General features: G+C 43.8%; 1 protein-coding gene across 2 annotated transcripts in view; it reads right to left on the reverse strand.

The window, feature by feature from the left end:
• The window catches only part of IQCA1 (IQ motif containing with AAA domain 1), a 115,502-nt gene that overhangs the window by 52,971 nt on the left and 43,819 nt on the right, over nt 1–18,712 (reverse strand). Inside the window, exons 7-8 of one of the 2 annotated variants that reach the window (XM_023759573.1) lie at nt 9,256–9,340; nt 284–403 (exon numbers count right to left, since the gene is read on the reverse strand). In XM_023759573.1, coding sequence (XP_023615341.1) covers nt 284–403; nt 9,256–9,340 — 205 coding nt within the window. The remainder of the gene's footprint in view (nt 1–283; nt 404–9,255; nt 9,341–18,712) is intronic. The other variant, XM_023759579.1, reaches the window with a different exon arrangement.

Below are 18,712 nucleotides of genomic sequence, written 5' to 3' on the forward strand. Positions count from 1 at the left end.
TGACCTCAGGTGGATCAGCTCCCTTAGACCCGGAGTCCAGAACATTCTGGGCAGTTGGGGACGGAATGCCTGGGTCCGGAAGGGGACGCCCAGGGGGCCACCTCAGCATCGAAAGGATGGCAACCCACTGTCGATCAGCATAAACAAAAGGAGAAAACCGCTGGTTGACAGCGTGATTTCCTCGGAAAGGACTGACTGCCATCTCAGCAGATCTAAGATGACCCCATTGAGTCAAAGCATAAGAGCAAAAAACTCAACTTTTCTAAAATTCCAAATTCCTTACCTTACTTTTTTCTTTTGGTACTTTCTTTTCCTTAACTTTTTTGACTGGCTTTTTTTCTTTTTTCTTCTCCTTCCTTCTTTTTTCCTCCTCTTCTTGGGTTGCAATAATATCTTGAATAACCTGGTGAAACACAAAACAATGGCAGCATTTTAATGGACCTATCACGAGGAGGACTTTTTCTTGTCTGGATGGAAGTGTTTGCAGGTCAGTCTCAGGTCTCTGCCTGCTCTGGGCCCGGAGGCTGGCTCCTCCTGGGACATCACAGGGCTCTCGCCTGCCTCTTGGCGGGTTCGTCAGTGGGAGGCAGCAGTAGTGCCTCTGAGGGCAGATGGAGAGAGAGGTGGGGCATTCTGAGCCCAGCTCCTCCCCATGGCAGAGCTGCTCAACTCCCAGCAGCTCCACGACACGAGGGGATCGAGGCTTCCTCCACACCTGAGCCGAGCCACGGCCTCAGTGCCAGGCCTGGCCACACCTCTTCCCCCAATCCCAGTTGGGGACGCCTTGTTTCCTGCGGGGGCTCCGATGGTGACAGCTGCTCTTGCAACAGCATCACGTTCCCGTAAACGATCACGCGTCTCTTCTCAGAGTTGGTTTCTTCCAGCTGTGGTTTACTTTGTATTTCCTGCAGTGACCAAACTCGTTTACTCCTCTACAATTAAAATATTTGTTAAGTAGTACCTGGTTCACACAGGACCAGCGTCATCGAAGAGTCAGTAAAGGCTTCTAACATGCCGTACAATTCAGTTCAATGCAACGGATGCCTCAGGAGCTCTCACTCGCTGGGACGGAGAGCTATGGAGGGTGAGGATGATACGTAGGACACACATCCTGTTTGACCCTCAGGATCTGAGACTCAGTTTTCTCAGCTCTAAAACGAAGTTAACACGTCCGTCCACAGCACTGGCGATGTGCCAGGCCAGGTTCTGCTGGCGATATGCCAGGCCCCGTTCTGCGAGCTCCACCGACTAACTCCTTTACTCCTCGACTCAGCCCTGGGTGGCGCTGTTACCACCCATTTTACTGATGAAGGAACTAAGGCACAGAGTTCAGTAACCTGGTCAAGGACACACAGCTAGTGAGCGGCTGAGCTGGGATTAAACCGGTGCTCACCAGGATGCATTTCATCATGTAGGAGAGAGGAAGTGAGATGAGAAAGGATATGTGCAAACTCATCCTATAGTATGACATGCGTATAGTTAAGTAAAGAATAACGCTCCGCAGCTTCAGGATACATGCATTGTAGTCTAAGCATAAAGAAACGGAAAGGAATAGGTTTCAAAGGCTGACACCTCCCCTCTAACATGCTGTGCTAACCCATCCTCCTGGGAGCAAGGCCACCTGATTATGTCTTATTCGCATTTACCAAAAATGCTCAGTTTATTCTCTAGTAATATATACATATTTAAAATATATTTTTTATTGATTTCAGAGAGAAAGGGAGAAGGAGCGGGGGAGAGAGATGGAAACATCAATGACGAGAGAGAATCACTGATCGCTGCCTCCTGCACGCCCCCTCTGGGGATCGAGCCCACAACCCAGGCATGTGCCCTGACCGGGAATCGAACCCTGATCCCCTCGTTCATAGGTGGACACTCAACCACTGAGCTACACTGCCACTCTAGTATTATATTTTTGATGTTTATTACCTATGTTGCTCTTGCGAGCTTAATTCACACCTTTTAAAGTATGAAAAGCAGCTTTATCATGAACAGAGCAGCCATTCTGGCACCATCTGGACTAAAAAAACCCTAAACAAAACTAGTCATGTGAGCTTGCATTCTAGGAGACTGCGGTGGGGTGAGGCCCTGAGAAGGGCATTGGGGAGGTGAGAGGTGACGTATGTGTTGTGTGTATTTTTTGGTAATAAAAAGGGTGTCTTTGGACAGGATTAAAAGTCTCTTGTCAAAATAGCAATGTTTTCCTTGGGGATCGAGTTCACCTCAACTCTTAGAACCAAACCATGGCTGCCCATGAGTGTTGTATTCTGAAGCACTGTGGCCATGGACAGTTTTTGGTTCTTGGAAGTTTAGAAACTTTCAGAAATGCAAAGACTTTTAAAAATACATAAAAATGTGAGCAGTTGCAAAAAGGATGAAATCGTTATTTGTGGAGCATACAATTCAGCATATCTTTTATAGCCTTATCAATTGTGTTGTTTGTTCATTTAGTTTTTGAATAGATAATACATTGACATGGCTCAGAATTCAAAAATAACAAAAGAGCATGTAGTGAAACATTTCCTCCCGTGCTGTGAGCCAGCCAACAAGATCCACTTTAGAAAGCCAACTCATACCTTAGATATGCTTCCGGAGCCATGGTAGATAGATACATGAAAACGCGTGTGTGTGTACACACCCATGTACAGAAAGCACACTAACATCATCTGCCAATCATGTCCATGAAAAATGGTAAGTGATTGTGGTGGTCCATCTTTTAAACCAACACTAAATTTATTTTGCTCATGCTCTTCAACTATAGCAAAATCCTCCCAAGTGCACACATATGTACACACATGTACATGTACTATAAGCATATATTTGCTGTGCAACCATCTCCATAAATCAATTTCAGAACATTTCCAAGATCCCAGTAAGATTCCCTGGTGTCTATTCATTGTTAATCCCTTTTCTCTCCCCTCTCCTCCATCCGGGCCAGCACTAGTCTACTTTCTGCCTCTACAGATTTAATGTTTCTGGACATTTCATATAAATGAAATCATAGAACATGTAGTCTTTAGGGTCTGGCTTCCTTCACTTAGCATGTCTTTGAGGTCACCCATGTTGCAGTGTGTACCAGATGTTTGTTCCTTTATTTATGGCTAATACTCTATTGCATGGATTGACCACATTTCACCTCTCCATTCACCAGGTGATGGACATTTAAGTTGTTTCAATTTTTGGCTTTTGTGAGTAATGCTGCTATCAATATTTATATACTAGTATATAAAAGCCTAAGCGACCATTACGACCGAACATCAGGTCGACCAGTCCTATGACGCGCACTGACCACCAGGGGGCAGACGCTCAATGCAAGAGCTGCCCCCCTCATGGTCAGTGAGCTCCCACAGCCAACCTTCCAAGGCTGGCCAACCTCCCGTGACCTCTCCCCCCGGCTGGCCGGCCCCCCCATCGGCTCTGATCGGGGGAGGGGGGCAGCTGGCCAATCTTCCGTGGCCCCTCCCCCTGGCCGGCTGGCCCCCCAATAGGCCTCGATCGCCAGCCAGGCCAAGGGACTCCACCCATGCACGAATTCGTGCACCAGGCCTCTAGTTCATGTATAATTTTTTATGTGTGTAGACATATACTTTCATTTCTTTTGGATAGAGTCCTAAGTATGGAACTTCTGGGTCATTTGTAAATTTATGGTTAACTATTAAGAAAGTGACAAACTGATTTTCCAAAGTGGCTGCCACATTTTACATCCCACCAGCACTGTGTGAGGGCTTCCTTTTCTCCACATCCTCAACATCTGCTGACAGTGCCAATTATTCCAGGAGGCAAGAATCTTTTTGATAATGGCCATCCTGGTGGGTAGAAAATGGTATCTCTTTGTGGTTTGAATTTTGTTTTCCTAGTGACTAGTGATGTTGAGCATCTTTTCATGTGTTTATTAGCTGTGAACTGTCCATTCAAGTCTTTCCATTGCCTTATTTATCTTCTCCTCATTGACATGTGTAAGGGTCCTTTGTATATTCTGGATACAAGTCCTTTATCAGGTGTATGTTTTCAAATATCTTCTCCCAGTCTGCTCTTGCCTTTGCAGTTTCTTAATGTCTTTTGAAATGCAAAAGTTTTGAATTTTGATGAGGTTCAATTGATCAATTTTGTCTGCAGTGTAGCTTTAATTTGCATTTCTCTTATATGTGTGAGGGTGATTATCTTTTCATAAGCTGAACACCTTTTATTATGTTTCAAATCCATTTAGGTTTTTTGTTCTGAGAACTGTCTGTTCATATCTCTTGGCTGTTTTTTATGTTGGGTTATTGATGTTCTTATAGAGCCATGGGAGTTCTTTATATATTAGAAAAATCATCTCTCTCTATGATACTTATTACAAATAATCCTCCTAGTGAGTCCTCTGCCATTTGACTTGACTTGGGGTTGGTTCTGCCATGCAGGTTAAAACTATTTTTTGTGTGTAGTTGAATTTATCATTTTTTCTTCTATGATCCTGGGATTGTTCAACAGCAGTAGAAAGGTCTTTCTCACCATGAGGTTATGACATATTTCTTCCTTGGCTTCTTCAAGTCCTTTTGTGTTTTTGTTTTGTTTGACATTTAAATCTTTGATCCATTTGAAACCATTCTGGGATAAAGAGATGATTTAATATTCTTCTTTTTTAGATGACAACCTGGTTATTCTAATACCATATATTAAACTAGAGGTCCGGTGCATGAATTCATGTACAGGTGGGGTCTGGCTGTCCCGCCCTGGATTGGGACTGATTGGGCTGGGCCAGCCGGGGGAGGGGACTCAGGAGGTTGGCCAGCTGGCCCCACCCCCTGGTCAAACTTCCGGTCGAGGGGACAATTTGCATATTAGCCTTTTATTATAAAGGATGGTGTTTTTTTTCCCTTATACAAGAAAGGTGAGGTGCCACATTTATTATATAACTATCTTTAAATATGTACTTGGGTATATTTCTTGAGTTTCCATTCTTTTCCTCTGATGTGTCTTTCTAGTCATCTGCTTATACCAATGGTCCTCTAATGACATGTTTTCATACACAGCAGGGCTCATTACTCCTCATTACACTTTATTTTCTCAATTTTACTGGTTGTTCTTGGTTATTTACTTTCTACCTGAAGTTTAGAATTGGGTTGGTCACCCTCCCTGTACCCCCTCCCACCCATGCTCCAACATAATGCTCCTGATATTTTTATTGGGTCAATGACATTTATAGCTGATGCTGGGGAGAGCTGAAGTATTTATGATGTTGAGTATTTCTACCTAAGGACACTGTATGCTTTCCCATCTTTTTGTTTGCATCCCTCAGAATATTTTAAACTCTTCCTCACATAAACACATATTTAAGTTTACTCCTGGGTATTTTATGTTTGTGTTGTTGCTATTGTAAATGGGCCCTTTTATTATATTTCCTATCTAGCAGTACCCACAAAAGCTACTGCTTTTTATACATTAATTTTGTAACTCCCTCATCTGATTTCTCATATATGTTAAAGTAGTTTTTCAGTTCATTCTCTTTGCTTTTGTAAGTATAGAACACTTGTTCAAAGGGTGATCATTTTGCCTCTTTCATTCCAATCTCTACATCTTTATGTTCTTTTTTTTTTTGTCTGTCAGTAATCCATAGATCAGATGGGAGAAAGATGACAAAGGCGACCCTTGTATTTTTCCTGACATTAGTGAAAATGTTTCTAGTGAATTTCACTAAGCATGACATTGGCTTTTGAACTAAGATGGAAATATTTTGTCATGATAAAGAAGTATCCATATATTCTCATTGTTTTGTTTTATTTTTTAATATCAGGAATGGATGTTGAATTTGCCAAATGACCTGTCAGCATCCACCGTGATGAGCTTATGGTTTCCATGTTTGGCTCTCTTTATATGACACAGTGTATTCATATACATCCTGAGATTGAACTATTCTTACATTCTGGAATAACCGTGCTTGCTTGATTGCGGTGTGTTGCTTATTTAAGGTGCTGCTGGGTTTTAGTTTGCTAATATTTCAGTTGAAATTTTTGCACTAATACTCATAAGGAAGACTGATCTGTGGTTTGATTTGTACTCAATCTTTTAGGTGCTTAGTATCAATGTGATTATGCTCTTTTCATTAAAAAGTATTTGTACTGTTTTTATTTTTTACAAATATAAACTTGACTACATGCATCATTAGAATGGTTAGGCTTGGTCTACCTCTTCATCCTACTACAACTAACATTTGTACCAAATGCTAAAGCTTCCCGAAAGCTTTCCACATGCCCAGTTCTGTTTTCAGTACAAGTATCATCCCCTCTAATCAGTGCATCAGACCCAGGAGGTAGGCACGGCTTGGGTGTCCTTGTGCAGATGAGAAAACCGAGATGTAGGGGGACTAGCTGGCCTCAGGCTGCAGACCTAGCATATGGGGACTGTGACTTCACCACGCCAGCCCGACTCCTCAATTGTCTGCTCTGTGTACCTTTGTGTTATTTTAATTATTAACCAGGCATCCTCAGTTCTCTCTTGTTTTTAGTTTGACTAGATGTTAACTCTACTTTTAGATGTTTCTCCTGTACAATTTAGACATTCCACTGACATTCTTAATCCTATAATTGTTACCTTTCTAAACTAACATGCAACGTGTTTGGCTGCTTGCCATGGACTTTCAAGACAGGACTTGTGCCTGATGATTTAGCTGGAGGGACAAGACCTAAACATAACGAGTGAAATAACACCAGTCCAAACCACAGTCACTCAGGTAGGGCTTGGTGACCTGCCAAACAAGGGGTGGGTATTAAGTGTCCACGGAGTTCAGAGGAGAAAGACGGGAGTCCTCTGGGGGTGGAGGAAAGGCTCTGGAAGCTGAGTTGACTTTGACAGGGAAGTGGGGGAGACCTGTGTGCTTGACTTTGAGAGCTCCCGCAGGGGTGCACAGGGGGACAGCCAAGATGACCAGAGCCCTCCACAGCTGCACAATTCCTACTGAAGACCAGTAGCCCGTTTCCTGCTTTGTCAATGCTATAAACAAGGCAAACATGAACAGCTTTTTCAATGTCTGTGGCAGGGATCAGTGAATTACAGTTCCTGGGCCAAATCTGGCCTGATGCACATGTTTATAAATAAAGTTTTATTGAAGCACAGACATGTCCATTCATTCACATACTGTCCGTTTTTGCTTTCATACTATAATAGCAAAGTTGAGTAGTTGTAGTAGAGAATGTAGGTTCCATAGACTCAAATATTTCCTACTTTTGTCCCTTTATGGAAAAAATTTGTTGATCCATGGAAGTGTGTCTTATTATTTCCTTAGTATCAATTTCTTCAATAATATTTATGGATCAAAGGATATATAGATTAAAATTTTTGATATTTACTTAGTCCATTTCCCATAAAAAATGTTATGCTCATTTATGTATCCAGCAGCAATGTATGGGAGTGTTTTTCCCCCCACATGCTTAGAAACTCCAGTTAGTATCATGATTTCAAATTTTTACCAATCCCATATGTGCAAAAAGATACAGTAACATTTTCATATTTAAATTTCTGTTAGTGACTTGTAAAATTTCTGCTATTAAGTTTCTGTTTGTATTCTTTGTCGTCTTTTCTACTGAGGTGGTCAGATTTTTCTCATTATTTTCTAAGAACTCTTTATATATGAGAGATATTTATCATCACATGTTATCAGCCTATTCTTTTCCCATTACTGTGATATTTTAATTACTGTATCTTTATAATTTGATTTATATCAAGTGGGGCAAGTTCCCTGTGGTTATAGACATTTTTCAAAAACTTTTCACACATTTTCATGTATTTATTCTTCCATGTAAACTGGAGAATAATTTTGTCAATAAAATTGTTTTGATTTGATTGGCATTGCACTGACTGTATAGAACAATGGAAGGATAATGTGTACTTGTACTTTACTGAGTCTTTCCAGGGAAATAATCCACCAGTCTATAGGTTCAAGTCTTCTTTCAATTTCTTCAGTATAATTTTTGTAAATATCATTTTGTATAATATGTCAATACAATTTTTAAGTTTATTGTGTTTTCTAGGAAGATGATCAGATAATCTAAAATTAATGATAAAATTATCACTCTAAAATAGTTATAACTCTTTTTCTTTTTCTTATCTTATTGCATTAGGTAGTAAGAACTTAGGAAAATATTAACTAATACTTCTTACAGCAACCATTTTTTCCCGAGTTTTACTTTTGACAGCAATGCCTCTAAAGCTTCACTGATGAGAATCATGCAAGTCTTCTCTTGGTTTCTATGATGCTCTGAGAGTAAGAACATTTCCCTATCTCTAGTTTATTGACATTTCTAAGACTAGCTTTCCACGTCAGTTTAGTGAGATGCCAGGGAGATGACCAAATAGCATTTCTCTGGAAGAACATCGATGTGGCAAACAGTGGAGTCTGGACGGGTGAGAAGGACCTGAGCAGGGGAAGGTGGGTGGACAGGCGCCGTGGAGGGAGGGAGGGGCCTGACATGGACAAGGGCATTTCAGGCGCAGTAGTCTGAGGGTGAGGAGGAAGGTGAGGGGGTGTGGTAGTGACTGTGGTGATGACGGGGCAGGAGACGAGGCTGAGGTGAGCAGGGACATGCACAGAAAGGGCTCCTGAAATCAAGCCACTCAGAATTGTCTAATTTGAGCACCACATGTTGTTGCATCTCATTCAAAGGCAAGAGGGAGAAAGGTAAGTTCATTCTGAAGTAAATTGGGAAGTACGTGCATTGGTGAACTCATCGCAGACCTAGTCATTTACATGTTCCATCTTTGCAGTGGAGTTGCTTGTAAAGGGGGCATCAAAAGAATCAGGAGACTGGGTATGAACTAAATATCTTCACTTATCTATTAAATATATTTAATATTACTTTTGCAAAAAGTACCATGAAAAATGTATGTTATTAAATCTTGTTGTGACAATTGACGTGCAATAAAGTTGAAAAATAACCAAGATCTGCCCGGCTGATGTGACTCAGTGGATGAGTATCAACCCATGAACCAGGAGGTCACGGTTCGATTGCCGGTCATGGCACATTCCCAGGTTTCAGGCTCAATCCCCAGTAGGGGGCATACAGGAGGCAGTTGACCCATGATTCTCTCTCATCATTGATGTTTCTATCTCTCTCTCCCTTTCCCTTCCTCTCTGAAATAAACTAAAAAAAACACACATAGTAAAAATAAATAAATTAAATAAAAATAACCAAGACCTAATAACGACAAACCAGCGACTCCAAACTTTAAGGAAATAAAATCACGGTACATTTACATTTTATTTTTCAAGCATATTTGTACCTGTTGTGGGGTCTTGTTTGAAAAAATGATAGCGGAACCTCCTTCTTCTGCTTTAGGGTACTCGGGGAAGGCGCCAGTTAAGTTCCTGAGGAGGAAGAAAAGGCAAATTTAATAGAAAGGATCGCAGTCCTCTCTGTTATTTTCCCCCTTAGCTGGCTCTGCTGATGCTCATTTAAATAAGTGCTAGTTATTCAGATGGGGCCGCCCTGACCATCCGGGGCCAGGCCCGAGGTCTCGCAGGAGCGCAGGAGCGGGACCCGCAGGAGCGGCTCCCCTCCTGCAGGAGTTGTTACTCTCTCTCTCAGGCAGACTGGATGCTTCGTTTTCTTTTTTTTCCCCTTTAAATTATTGAGCTACTCTGTGCTTGAGTTAAGAATCAAGACAGAAGCACAAATCATTTCTTCCTGTTTAAAGTTTAGGATAAACACAGGAGTTTGAAACTAAACAGAAGGGTGGAGGTGTTACAGTTACAAATGTAGTAATAGTGCATGAAATACACACGCATGCTTTAGGCTTTAGTAAGTCTAAGGGTCTATATTTTATGGGTGCCAAGTAGTAATTTACTTTTGCTGTAACCATATAATTTCCTACATTTTGAAAAGCAGGCTTTGTAATTTAATGTTGAGGAATTTCAGGAGGGATGTGTAGTTAATATTTCTAAAGGGAACTGACTCTGACACAAATGTTGTGTTTACTCAGCATATAGAAAGAGAAGATGACCCAGTTAGTTCCATCAGCATAGAACCAAGGGTCCGAGGAGACAACCATGTCTAAAATGACTCTATAGCAGTGGTTCTCAGACTTTTGGGCCTAGGAACCCTTTACATTCTTTTTTTGTTGTTAATCCTCATCAGAGGGTATTTTTTTCCATTGCTTTTCAGAGAGAGTGGGAGGGAAGGAGAGGGGTAAAGAGAGAGAGAGAAATCAATGTGAGACTCATCGATTGGTTGCCTCCTGCATGTGCCCGGACCAGAGGTGGGAGCAAACCCGCAACCCAGGTACATGCCCTTGACTGGGAATCGAACCTGCACCCCTTCGGTGCACAGGCCGATGCTCTAACCACTGAGAGATACTAGCCAGGGCCCCTTTACACTCAAACAACTTTTCAGTATCCCAAAGAGCTTTCTGAAAATGTGTTATTGCTATTGATATTTACTGAATTTTGTAGTAAAACAGACATTTCTAAAATATGTATTTTTAATTAATTTAAAAATTATAATAATAAGCCTGTTATATGTTAACATAAATGTCATTTTTAATGAATAACATATTTCCCCAGTAAAAAAGTTTAGTAAGAAGAATGTGACTGATTTGCGTCTTTGAAGTCACTTTAAGGTTTGGCTTAATGGAATCGCTGGATGCTCCTATCTGCTCCTATGTTGAATCTGTTGCCATACGTTGTTTTGCTTGAAGCTTAGTAAGAAAACCTGGCCTCATGTATATGCATAATTGGAAAAGAAAGAGCAATTTTTTTGTGTTAATCCTCACCTGAGGATTGTTTTCCCATTGATTTTTAGATAGAGTGGGAGGGAGGGAGAGAGACAAAATATTGATATAAGAGAGACACATTGATTGGCTGCCTCCTGCACGCGCCCCCACAGGGGCCGGGGAATGAACCTGCAACCCAGGTACGTTCCCTCGACTGGGAATTGAACCCAAGACCCTTTAGTGCCTGGGGCGACACTCTAACCACTGAGCACACTGGCCAGAGCAAGAGAGGACAATATTAATAGCCTTTTAGGTAACAGAATATTCCGCTTTGATTCTACACGACTCACTAAGTGGTAGCTTCCTAAAGGCTGGCTGTGATGTGGAATCTGAAACCATCAGTGATCTTGCCTTCTCCATCACGTGAAAATCCATCCGCCCATCTTGAGTGCTGGGTACTTCTTTTGCCCACGCACGGTTTTGCACCAGGTATTGGTCATTGGGTTCACTGCATTATGCAGATCTTCCCAATGTCGATACATTTCCTCTCATCAAAATCACATTCATTATCAACCTTCTAACAAAAAGGCTAAGTAATTTGAAGCTCTCAAACTCATGGAGGTCCTACAGGGTTTTGAAATTTTCAATTTTCTCTAGAAAGCTAAAATTTTGCTGTTGGCAACAGATACCCTGGGTTGTTTTCCATTAGGCTCATTTGGTTCATTTTTGAGGAAAATCTCTCCCCCAAACCCAACTCTGAATCACCAGAGTTCAGTTTTTTAAATAACAGTGACGTCCCGTAAAAAGTGGCTAGCTCAGCTTGTGACGGTGGTCACACTTGGTGTGCAGTGGAAGGCATTTCTGGGCGCTCCTGGCTCTGTCTCACAGAATATTAAAAAGCTGTCTATTCAAGGGTCAAGTCTTAATAACTGAGTTATCTCTTACTGCACCCGCAGGGGTCGTTAAATGAAACCGTTTCCAAGGCCGGTGGGTAACGAGGAGGACCATGGTGACCACAAATGGGGGTGGGTCTCTGCCTTGCTCTCTGCTGCTCCCCCCACCACTGTGGTTTGGTGTGAATGTCAGGAACCATTGCAAATAAGTCATATGGAAAGAGTTTGACTTTTAGATCCTGAGAAGATCTTGGAGACCTCAGAGGTCACACACTTTGAGAACTGCTACTCTAGAACGTTTCCCCGAGCCACTGCTCAGATGCCCCCATGGCGGTCGGCTCCCTCTCCCCCAAGCAGCCCCTCCATTTCCAGCCCTCCGCTGTTATGAAGTCCTTTCTGACACTGGGCCAACTGCAACCTGACTCCTGGCTTCTTGTTTGACCTTCTGGGGACACACGGAATTTGATTCTTTCTCTTCCACATAATTGCTAGTCAAACATTTTAAGACAGTTATGTCATTGTCTGGTCGAAACGCCTCAGGTCTCTTGAATCTTTACTGTTGGGCTCATTTTGTGGGAATGTGACTCAGTTCCTCAGTGTTGCTTTGAAAGGAACTAAACACAATGCAGTGTGTGTGTGTGTGGGGGGGGGGCGGGCAGTCTCTGGACAAATGCACTAACACTGAGGATGGTGGGTGATCACACAGTGTGTGTGACATTCTGTCTATTGAGCTACCATCATCACAGCCACTTTGGTGTCTTCACACACTCACCCACCATCCATCCATCCACCCTTCTATCCATCCATCCACCCATCCACTTACCCACCCATCCATCCATTTATCCATCCATCCACCTATCCATCCATCCTCCACCCATTCACCCACCCACCCATTTTTCATTAATGCATTTATTTGTGTAGTCAATCAACAAATACCTGGTTAGTACCAACTCGATTCTAGATGCAATGAGGGAGACAGTGATTGAACATTAAAAGATGCTGACCTTGCCCTCACGCAGCTCACATTCCACATCACATGGCGCAATATTTGGCTGATGCACATGCTTGACCTCAGACACTACTTGTCCACAAGATTCATAGCTCAAACCTCCTTAACTTGCCTGACCATGCTTTGTCTCGATCTGTAAATCACTTGGCCCAGCCAGTTCCTGGTTAAAAACTCTGAATGCATGGAGCTTACAAACTAGGGCACTCTCTTCTTCATACCCAGTCCCCTGATTCTGTTGATGCCACCTTTACAAGCAACTCCACTGTATAATTTTATTTCCACATTTAAAGCTCGAATGGTTTTGAGGACTCATAGTAGATGTATCAGTTTATATAAACTAAAAACTAAAAGAATTTACATGTTCCCTTTTTACAGTAGAATTCTCAACTTTGTCCCACACCAATAGTCACAGTAAGACTTAATAACATACATTTTTCATAGTACTTTTTTCAAAAGTAATATTGAATATATTTACTTTAATAGGTAAGTAAAGACACCTGTTTCTTCTTAGTTACAATAGTTTAAACAATTAATAATCTGAAATTGAATTAGTCTTATCTTGAAAAAATGTAAAAACTGCTACAGGGCACACATTTAAAAGATAAATTTTAAAATTCATATCTAGAAAATAACAGTGTAACTGATAGCTCTTCAGCTCAGGCACACGGACACACACACACACACACACACACACACTCACACACACAGGCTTTCTTGTGCTCAACCATTCCAGTCTGTCCCTCCGTGGCAAGGGGACCTCCCCCACAGCAGCGGCGCCCTGCTTGGTGACATGCTGAGGGCACCCTGGCTTCGCCCTGGCTGGGACTCTGTCCCTGTGACTTGGTCACTTGGAGGATGCGAAGAGAAAACAGTTTTTGTATTTTCTTGGCTGCTGGGTGTCACCCCACGTTTTCAGTGTGTGGTCTGGCTGAGAGGGGGCTCTGGTTAAGACGGGGGCACTGCCTTCCCCCTCAAAGTCTGGGTGCTCAGGACTAAGACACAATTGATCCCTCACTGCTCACCAGAAGGAAGCTGCAGCTGACGAGTGTTTCAGTGCCCGGGGCGCAGCGCACTGAGAAGGTGTGAGACCTCCGGGGAGAGACGCGTACACTCAGACATGAGCGAATGGAAACATTATTTTGGCTCCCATAGTATTTCTGACACTGACTTCTGGGGGCTGACAGCATCCCTGCAGGTGACAGTCCATCTGGGGACTTTCAGGAAAGTAACTGAGGACTTCAAATTATGTGGTACCATGGCCTCCACGTGGTATTTCCCCTGTGCCTGGCTCACCTCCCCCCTCCTCCCGCTTCCTCTCTGCTCACCTGGCTCCCGCTGCTCCTCCATCCACCTGGACCCCTGGGCACTCCCTCCTCAGAGAGAAGTTCACTCTCAGAGGTAAAATACTACACCCAGTGTGTCCCTCACTTGCTCAAATGTCATCGCATCCACGAGGTCTTCCCTGACTATCCTATATAATAAAAGAGAAACATGTAAATCAACCATCCCTCTGCTACGCTTACCAGCCAATCAGGAGTGAGTATGCAAATTAACCCAACAAAGATGGCAGGTTAATTTGCATACACAGGCGCTGGTGGAGAGCAGAGCGGGAGAGCCGGCAGCTTGGGGGGATGTGGCTCCCTCGGTCACTCCCCCAAGCTGCTGGGCAGAGAGCAGAGCAGGAGAGCTGGAGGCTTGGGGGGATGTGGCTCAGTGACTGAGGGAGCCACACCCCCAAAGCCCCCCGGCGGAGAGCAGAGAGGGAGAGCTGGTGGCTTGGAGGACTTGGCAGAGTGGGAGGCCGTGGGGTGGAGACAGAGCAGGAAGAAAAAACCAAGAGCGCGGGGAGCACCAGGAATTCTGGGAATAGTAGTTCTGATGGCAGCCCCAGGACCTGAAGCGGAAGCCCAGAGCATGGGGAGCACCAGAAATGCTGGGAATCATAGTTCTGGTGGCAGACAGATCTCCTAGACACTAGAGCAAAGTGAGTCTGGAGCAAGTTACTGTTGCTGTGGGGGATGGAGGGAAAGCAAAGGTGAGAGACATAAGTAAAATCAGAGTGTCTAGGAAAAATTAAAGGGACAATATCCTAAAACTTATTTTTTATTTTTCGCTAAAAGTATTACAAAGGGTATTACATAAGTGTCCTTTTTTTCCCCCCCACCCTGTCTAGGAAAAATTAAAGGGACAATATCCTAAAACTTCCAGGAAATCTCCACCAATGAAGAAAAGAAAAAAAAATGCCTCTATTATTCTGTGAGCAACAAACCAAACTGGGTTGGGGGTCTCAGACAATTCGCTCATATGATTGCAAAGACAGACAGAAACTCCCAGATTGGAGAGGGCTCCCCTGAGGGCTCCCAGATTGGAGAGGGTGCAGGTCGGGTTGAGGGACCCCCACACCCCTCAGTGCACAAATCTCCATGCACCGGGCCCCTAGTCTTGTATAAAATAAGTTTTTGACAAATAGAGTAGGTTCCGCTTATCCCTCAGCCCAAGGTCTTGTGCGGCGGGCACACTCGGGTGCAGCAGAGGGGGACGGTCAGCTGGTTTTATTTTTATTTTATTTATTTATGTATGTATGTATGTATGTATGTATGTATTTATTTATTTATTTTTGACGGTCAACTGGTTTTAGATGGTTGCTGTTGTGTCCCTTTGCAGCTTGAAAAGTGCTTTCAGAAACACAAGGATCTTGCCTACTGAACTGTCGACACAAAATCCTCTGCAGAAATATTGTTAACTGTGCTGCTGCCTCTGTGCCTATACACGATTTAAATCATGGCTTTCCCTCCATTATTCTTTGAATCTTAATTCTAAAACCATTTGATTATCTTTGAACTTTCATCATTTTGCTGATTTACAAAGGCAGTGTGCAGCCTGTGCTGGCACATCATCCCCCCAGTCTGGCTTCTATCTGCCTTCATGTCCCCCAACAGGCGAGGCCAATGCAGGCTCTTCACTGGGTGCCAGAACCTGCCACTGGGACCGGTGGTATAGAACCTGGGCCCTGCCACGTGGCTGCAGGGCGATAACTGGAGGGTGCGTGTGAAGGCTCTGGTTTCTACAGAACGAGACAGGACAGGAGAAGCAAGACCGTGAAAGCCACCCAAGAACACAAGGTTTGAGGACAGGGTATAGAGCCTGGCAAGTCTGTGGATGTATCAGTATCCTGAGCTCAGTCTGCATTTAGTCACCCACAGGCCAGTGCCAGCACATCTCAGGGGATCACATCTTTTTGAAGCAAGAATTCAGCCTTAAGGAACAATATTTAATTTGTATTAAAAAGTATAATTTCCAAAGATAGACTTGAAGTTACTCATGAAATATATTCCCTAAGAAGTATTTAGAAACATGGACTTTATAATCTAGAAAATTTTAGACTCTGCTTAACATTTTCCAAAATGAAATGGCACTGCTCTCTCTCAAGTCCAGATGGCTTCTGCAATATTGTAGAAGACGGAGCCCCAGGAGCCCCAGGAGCCCCAGGCACCTCCCTGGCGGAGAACCAGTCTCCTAGGTGATGGGGTCGTCCCACTCTCCAGGCCGACGGCTCTGGAACCTTGAATTTCTGTGCATCCAGTTCCTTTTATGTCTTCTTGTATCTTTCTTAGAAAAATTTTTTTTCTACAGTTGGAAAATTCTGACCTTCCTCCAGGGGGGTTACACTCTCCATTCTGCTTTGGACTACCCGTGGGCTTTAACAATTAAGCAACCTACTTACTGCAACCATATTTTTTTCCACCCTTATTACTGTTTTCCTTAATTTATCATGCGTCGTCGGTTTCCATCTCTGTTGTCAGGTCCTGGGCTCTCTGCTTTGTTTCGCTGATCTATGTGTGTGCCTGTACATTAGTATCATGCATCCGCCTCATTTTTCTTTATAATATACTTGAAAATACAGTGCCATTTGTCCTTCCTTATTGTTTTTCTTTTAATCCCAATGACTTTAATAAGTATGTTTTCAAGTTCAATAACTAATCCTGTTGGGATTTTAATTGAAACTGTGTTCTCTCTATAAATTACCCAGAGCAGACGTGTCATCTTCCCCTTTAACCAGAAACACGGCAGGGCCTGCCAGCTATTGAAGAGGTTCGTCTCTCCTTCCTGTTAACATTTATAGGCTTTGTACAGGTTCATGTGTTTTTCTTTCATAATAATTCTATCATTGATTTAAAAAACATTTTTGAACACTTAAAAATATTTATTCCTCTTATTTGCTAAAATGTCAATATTTTAACAATAATTTATATTATGGCACTAACTGTTATCAGGGGCAAAGCCCATTCATATTGTTCTTTTCTTTCATGGGAAGGAATCTAGTATTTCCTCATTAAGTATGTAGCTCTCTTTTGTTTAAAAAAATAAATGTTTCATTCATTCATTCATTTACTCATTTAAAATATATTTATTGAATGTCTACTAGGTGGTGGGTACTGTTGTAGTTTATTATGCTAAGAATCAACCCTTGTCTTTCTGTTTTTAAGTTTTTTAAATAAGAAGTGGGTATTTTATTTTATCAAATGGTTTTTCTGCATGAACCAAAAAGGTCATATTGCTTTTATTGATGTATAAAATATTGCATTTTCCTACCATTGAGCTATTTATGTTTCTGGGAACAGTTACTTGAGGTCTGATTTTGTTCCACTGGCAGTCTCCAAGCGCCGTCTGATGGAGTACATGATGACGGAGCCAGAGAGCAAGCAGCCTCCAGCCTTGCTTCTCCCAGCTCTCCGAGACGGACAGTCCCGGGAGCAGAGCCATGGAGGCTGGTCTCCCCAGAGCTGGGATTCCCGTGGGTGGGGTATCTGGGGCGGGGTCCCAGTTCCTGCCCTGAGCTGGCAGACGTCCCTGAGCTGACTGGAGCATCTGGGAGCCCAGCTGTCCGTGGCCACAGGACAGTGAGCCCGGACTCGCCGTGCTGGAGTGAGGGGAACACAGCAGGACAAAGGGCTGCCCCTTCCCTGAGTGTGTCCTATACGGTGGTAACTTCCACCTGCTCCCCGACTCTCCTGCTGGCTTTGATGAAGCCAGCTGCTATAGTGACAGCCCACCTGGTAAGGGGCTGGGGTGCCCTCTGGCCAACAGCCAGCAGGGAGCTGAGGCCCCAATCCGAATGCTGCCATGAGCTGCGCGAGTGTGGAAGCAGAGGAGACCCCGACCCCGGGCGACACCTGGTGCAGCAGGTGGGACCCTGAGCAGAGGACCCAGCTCAGCAGTGCCCATGCTTCTGCCCACGGGAACTGTGCCATCATCAGTGGGTGTTGTGTGAAGCCACTAACTTGATGGTCATAGTGTTACTCAGCAACAGATGGTGAATATTCGGCCATCACACTGAAACAGATTTTGAGAATAGGGTCGGAGCAAGGTGATGAGTTAGGAGGCTACTGGGGTCCAGGCCAGGGTGGGTGAGGCTGAACCTGACCCAGCTGTCAGTGAAGATGGGGGTCTGCAAAGTGGGTGGGTTTGGGCATATTTGAAAGGTGGAGCCAATGCTATTTTTTGACGGACTGGGTGTGGGGCTGAGGTTGGGTGGGTGGGTTCACATGTACTGGGGAGGGAAAGGCCATATGTGGAGCCATTGGAGGGGTGAGATGCCAGCAGTTCTGGACATGTGGAAGCTGTGCTGTCCCACATCTGGACAGCTGGGTCTCCGCATCTAGAATTTAAGAGAGCAATCTGGACGGGAGATTTGCCTTGGGGAGTCAACAGTATGATGGAATTGAAGGCCGTGGGCCTCAATGAGATTACCACGGGGTCAGAGAAGGGAAGTAGACGAGGAGGCAAGACCTGAGCAAGTCCGACAGCCGTGTCCAAGCACAGCCAAGCTCTGAGCAGCTCAAGAACCTGCAGGCTCGGCTACACCGCCCAGCACTTTCCCCGGGACTCCAGGGCACGCCAAGCTCATGGCCACGGAAAGCATATACCGCTGGGTTCCAGCAATAAAACCCTAAAATAAGGCCTTAGATGTGAGACAGAAGCACTAGGGAGGCTAGACGTGTAATGAAAATAGCATTTTCCTGGAAATGAAGAAACCTGGGGCTCCTGCCACTAATTAGCGGCGTGATTTGAGCCAACGGCTCCACTGCAGTGGGAACCTGGCCGGCTTCCCTCTCCGCCACGTGGT

This window comes from Myotis lucifugus, unplaced genomic scaffold (assembly GCF_000147115.1).
Source record: "Myotis lucifugus unplaced genomic scaffold, Myoluc2.0 scaffold_3, whole genome shotgun sequence".
Classification (NCBI taxonomy): domain Eukaryota; kingdom Metazoa; phylum Chordata; class Mammalia; order Chiroptera; family Vespertilionidae; genus Myotis; species Myotis lucifugus.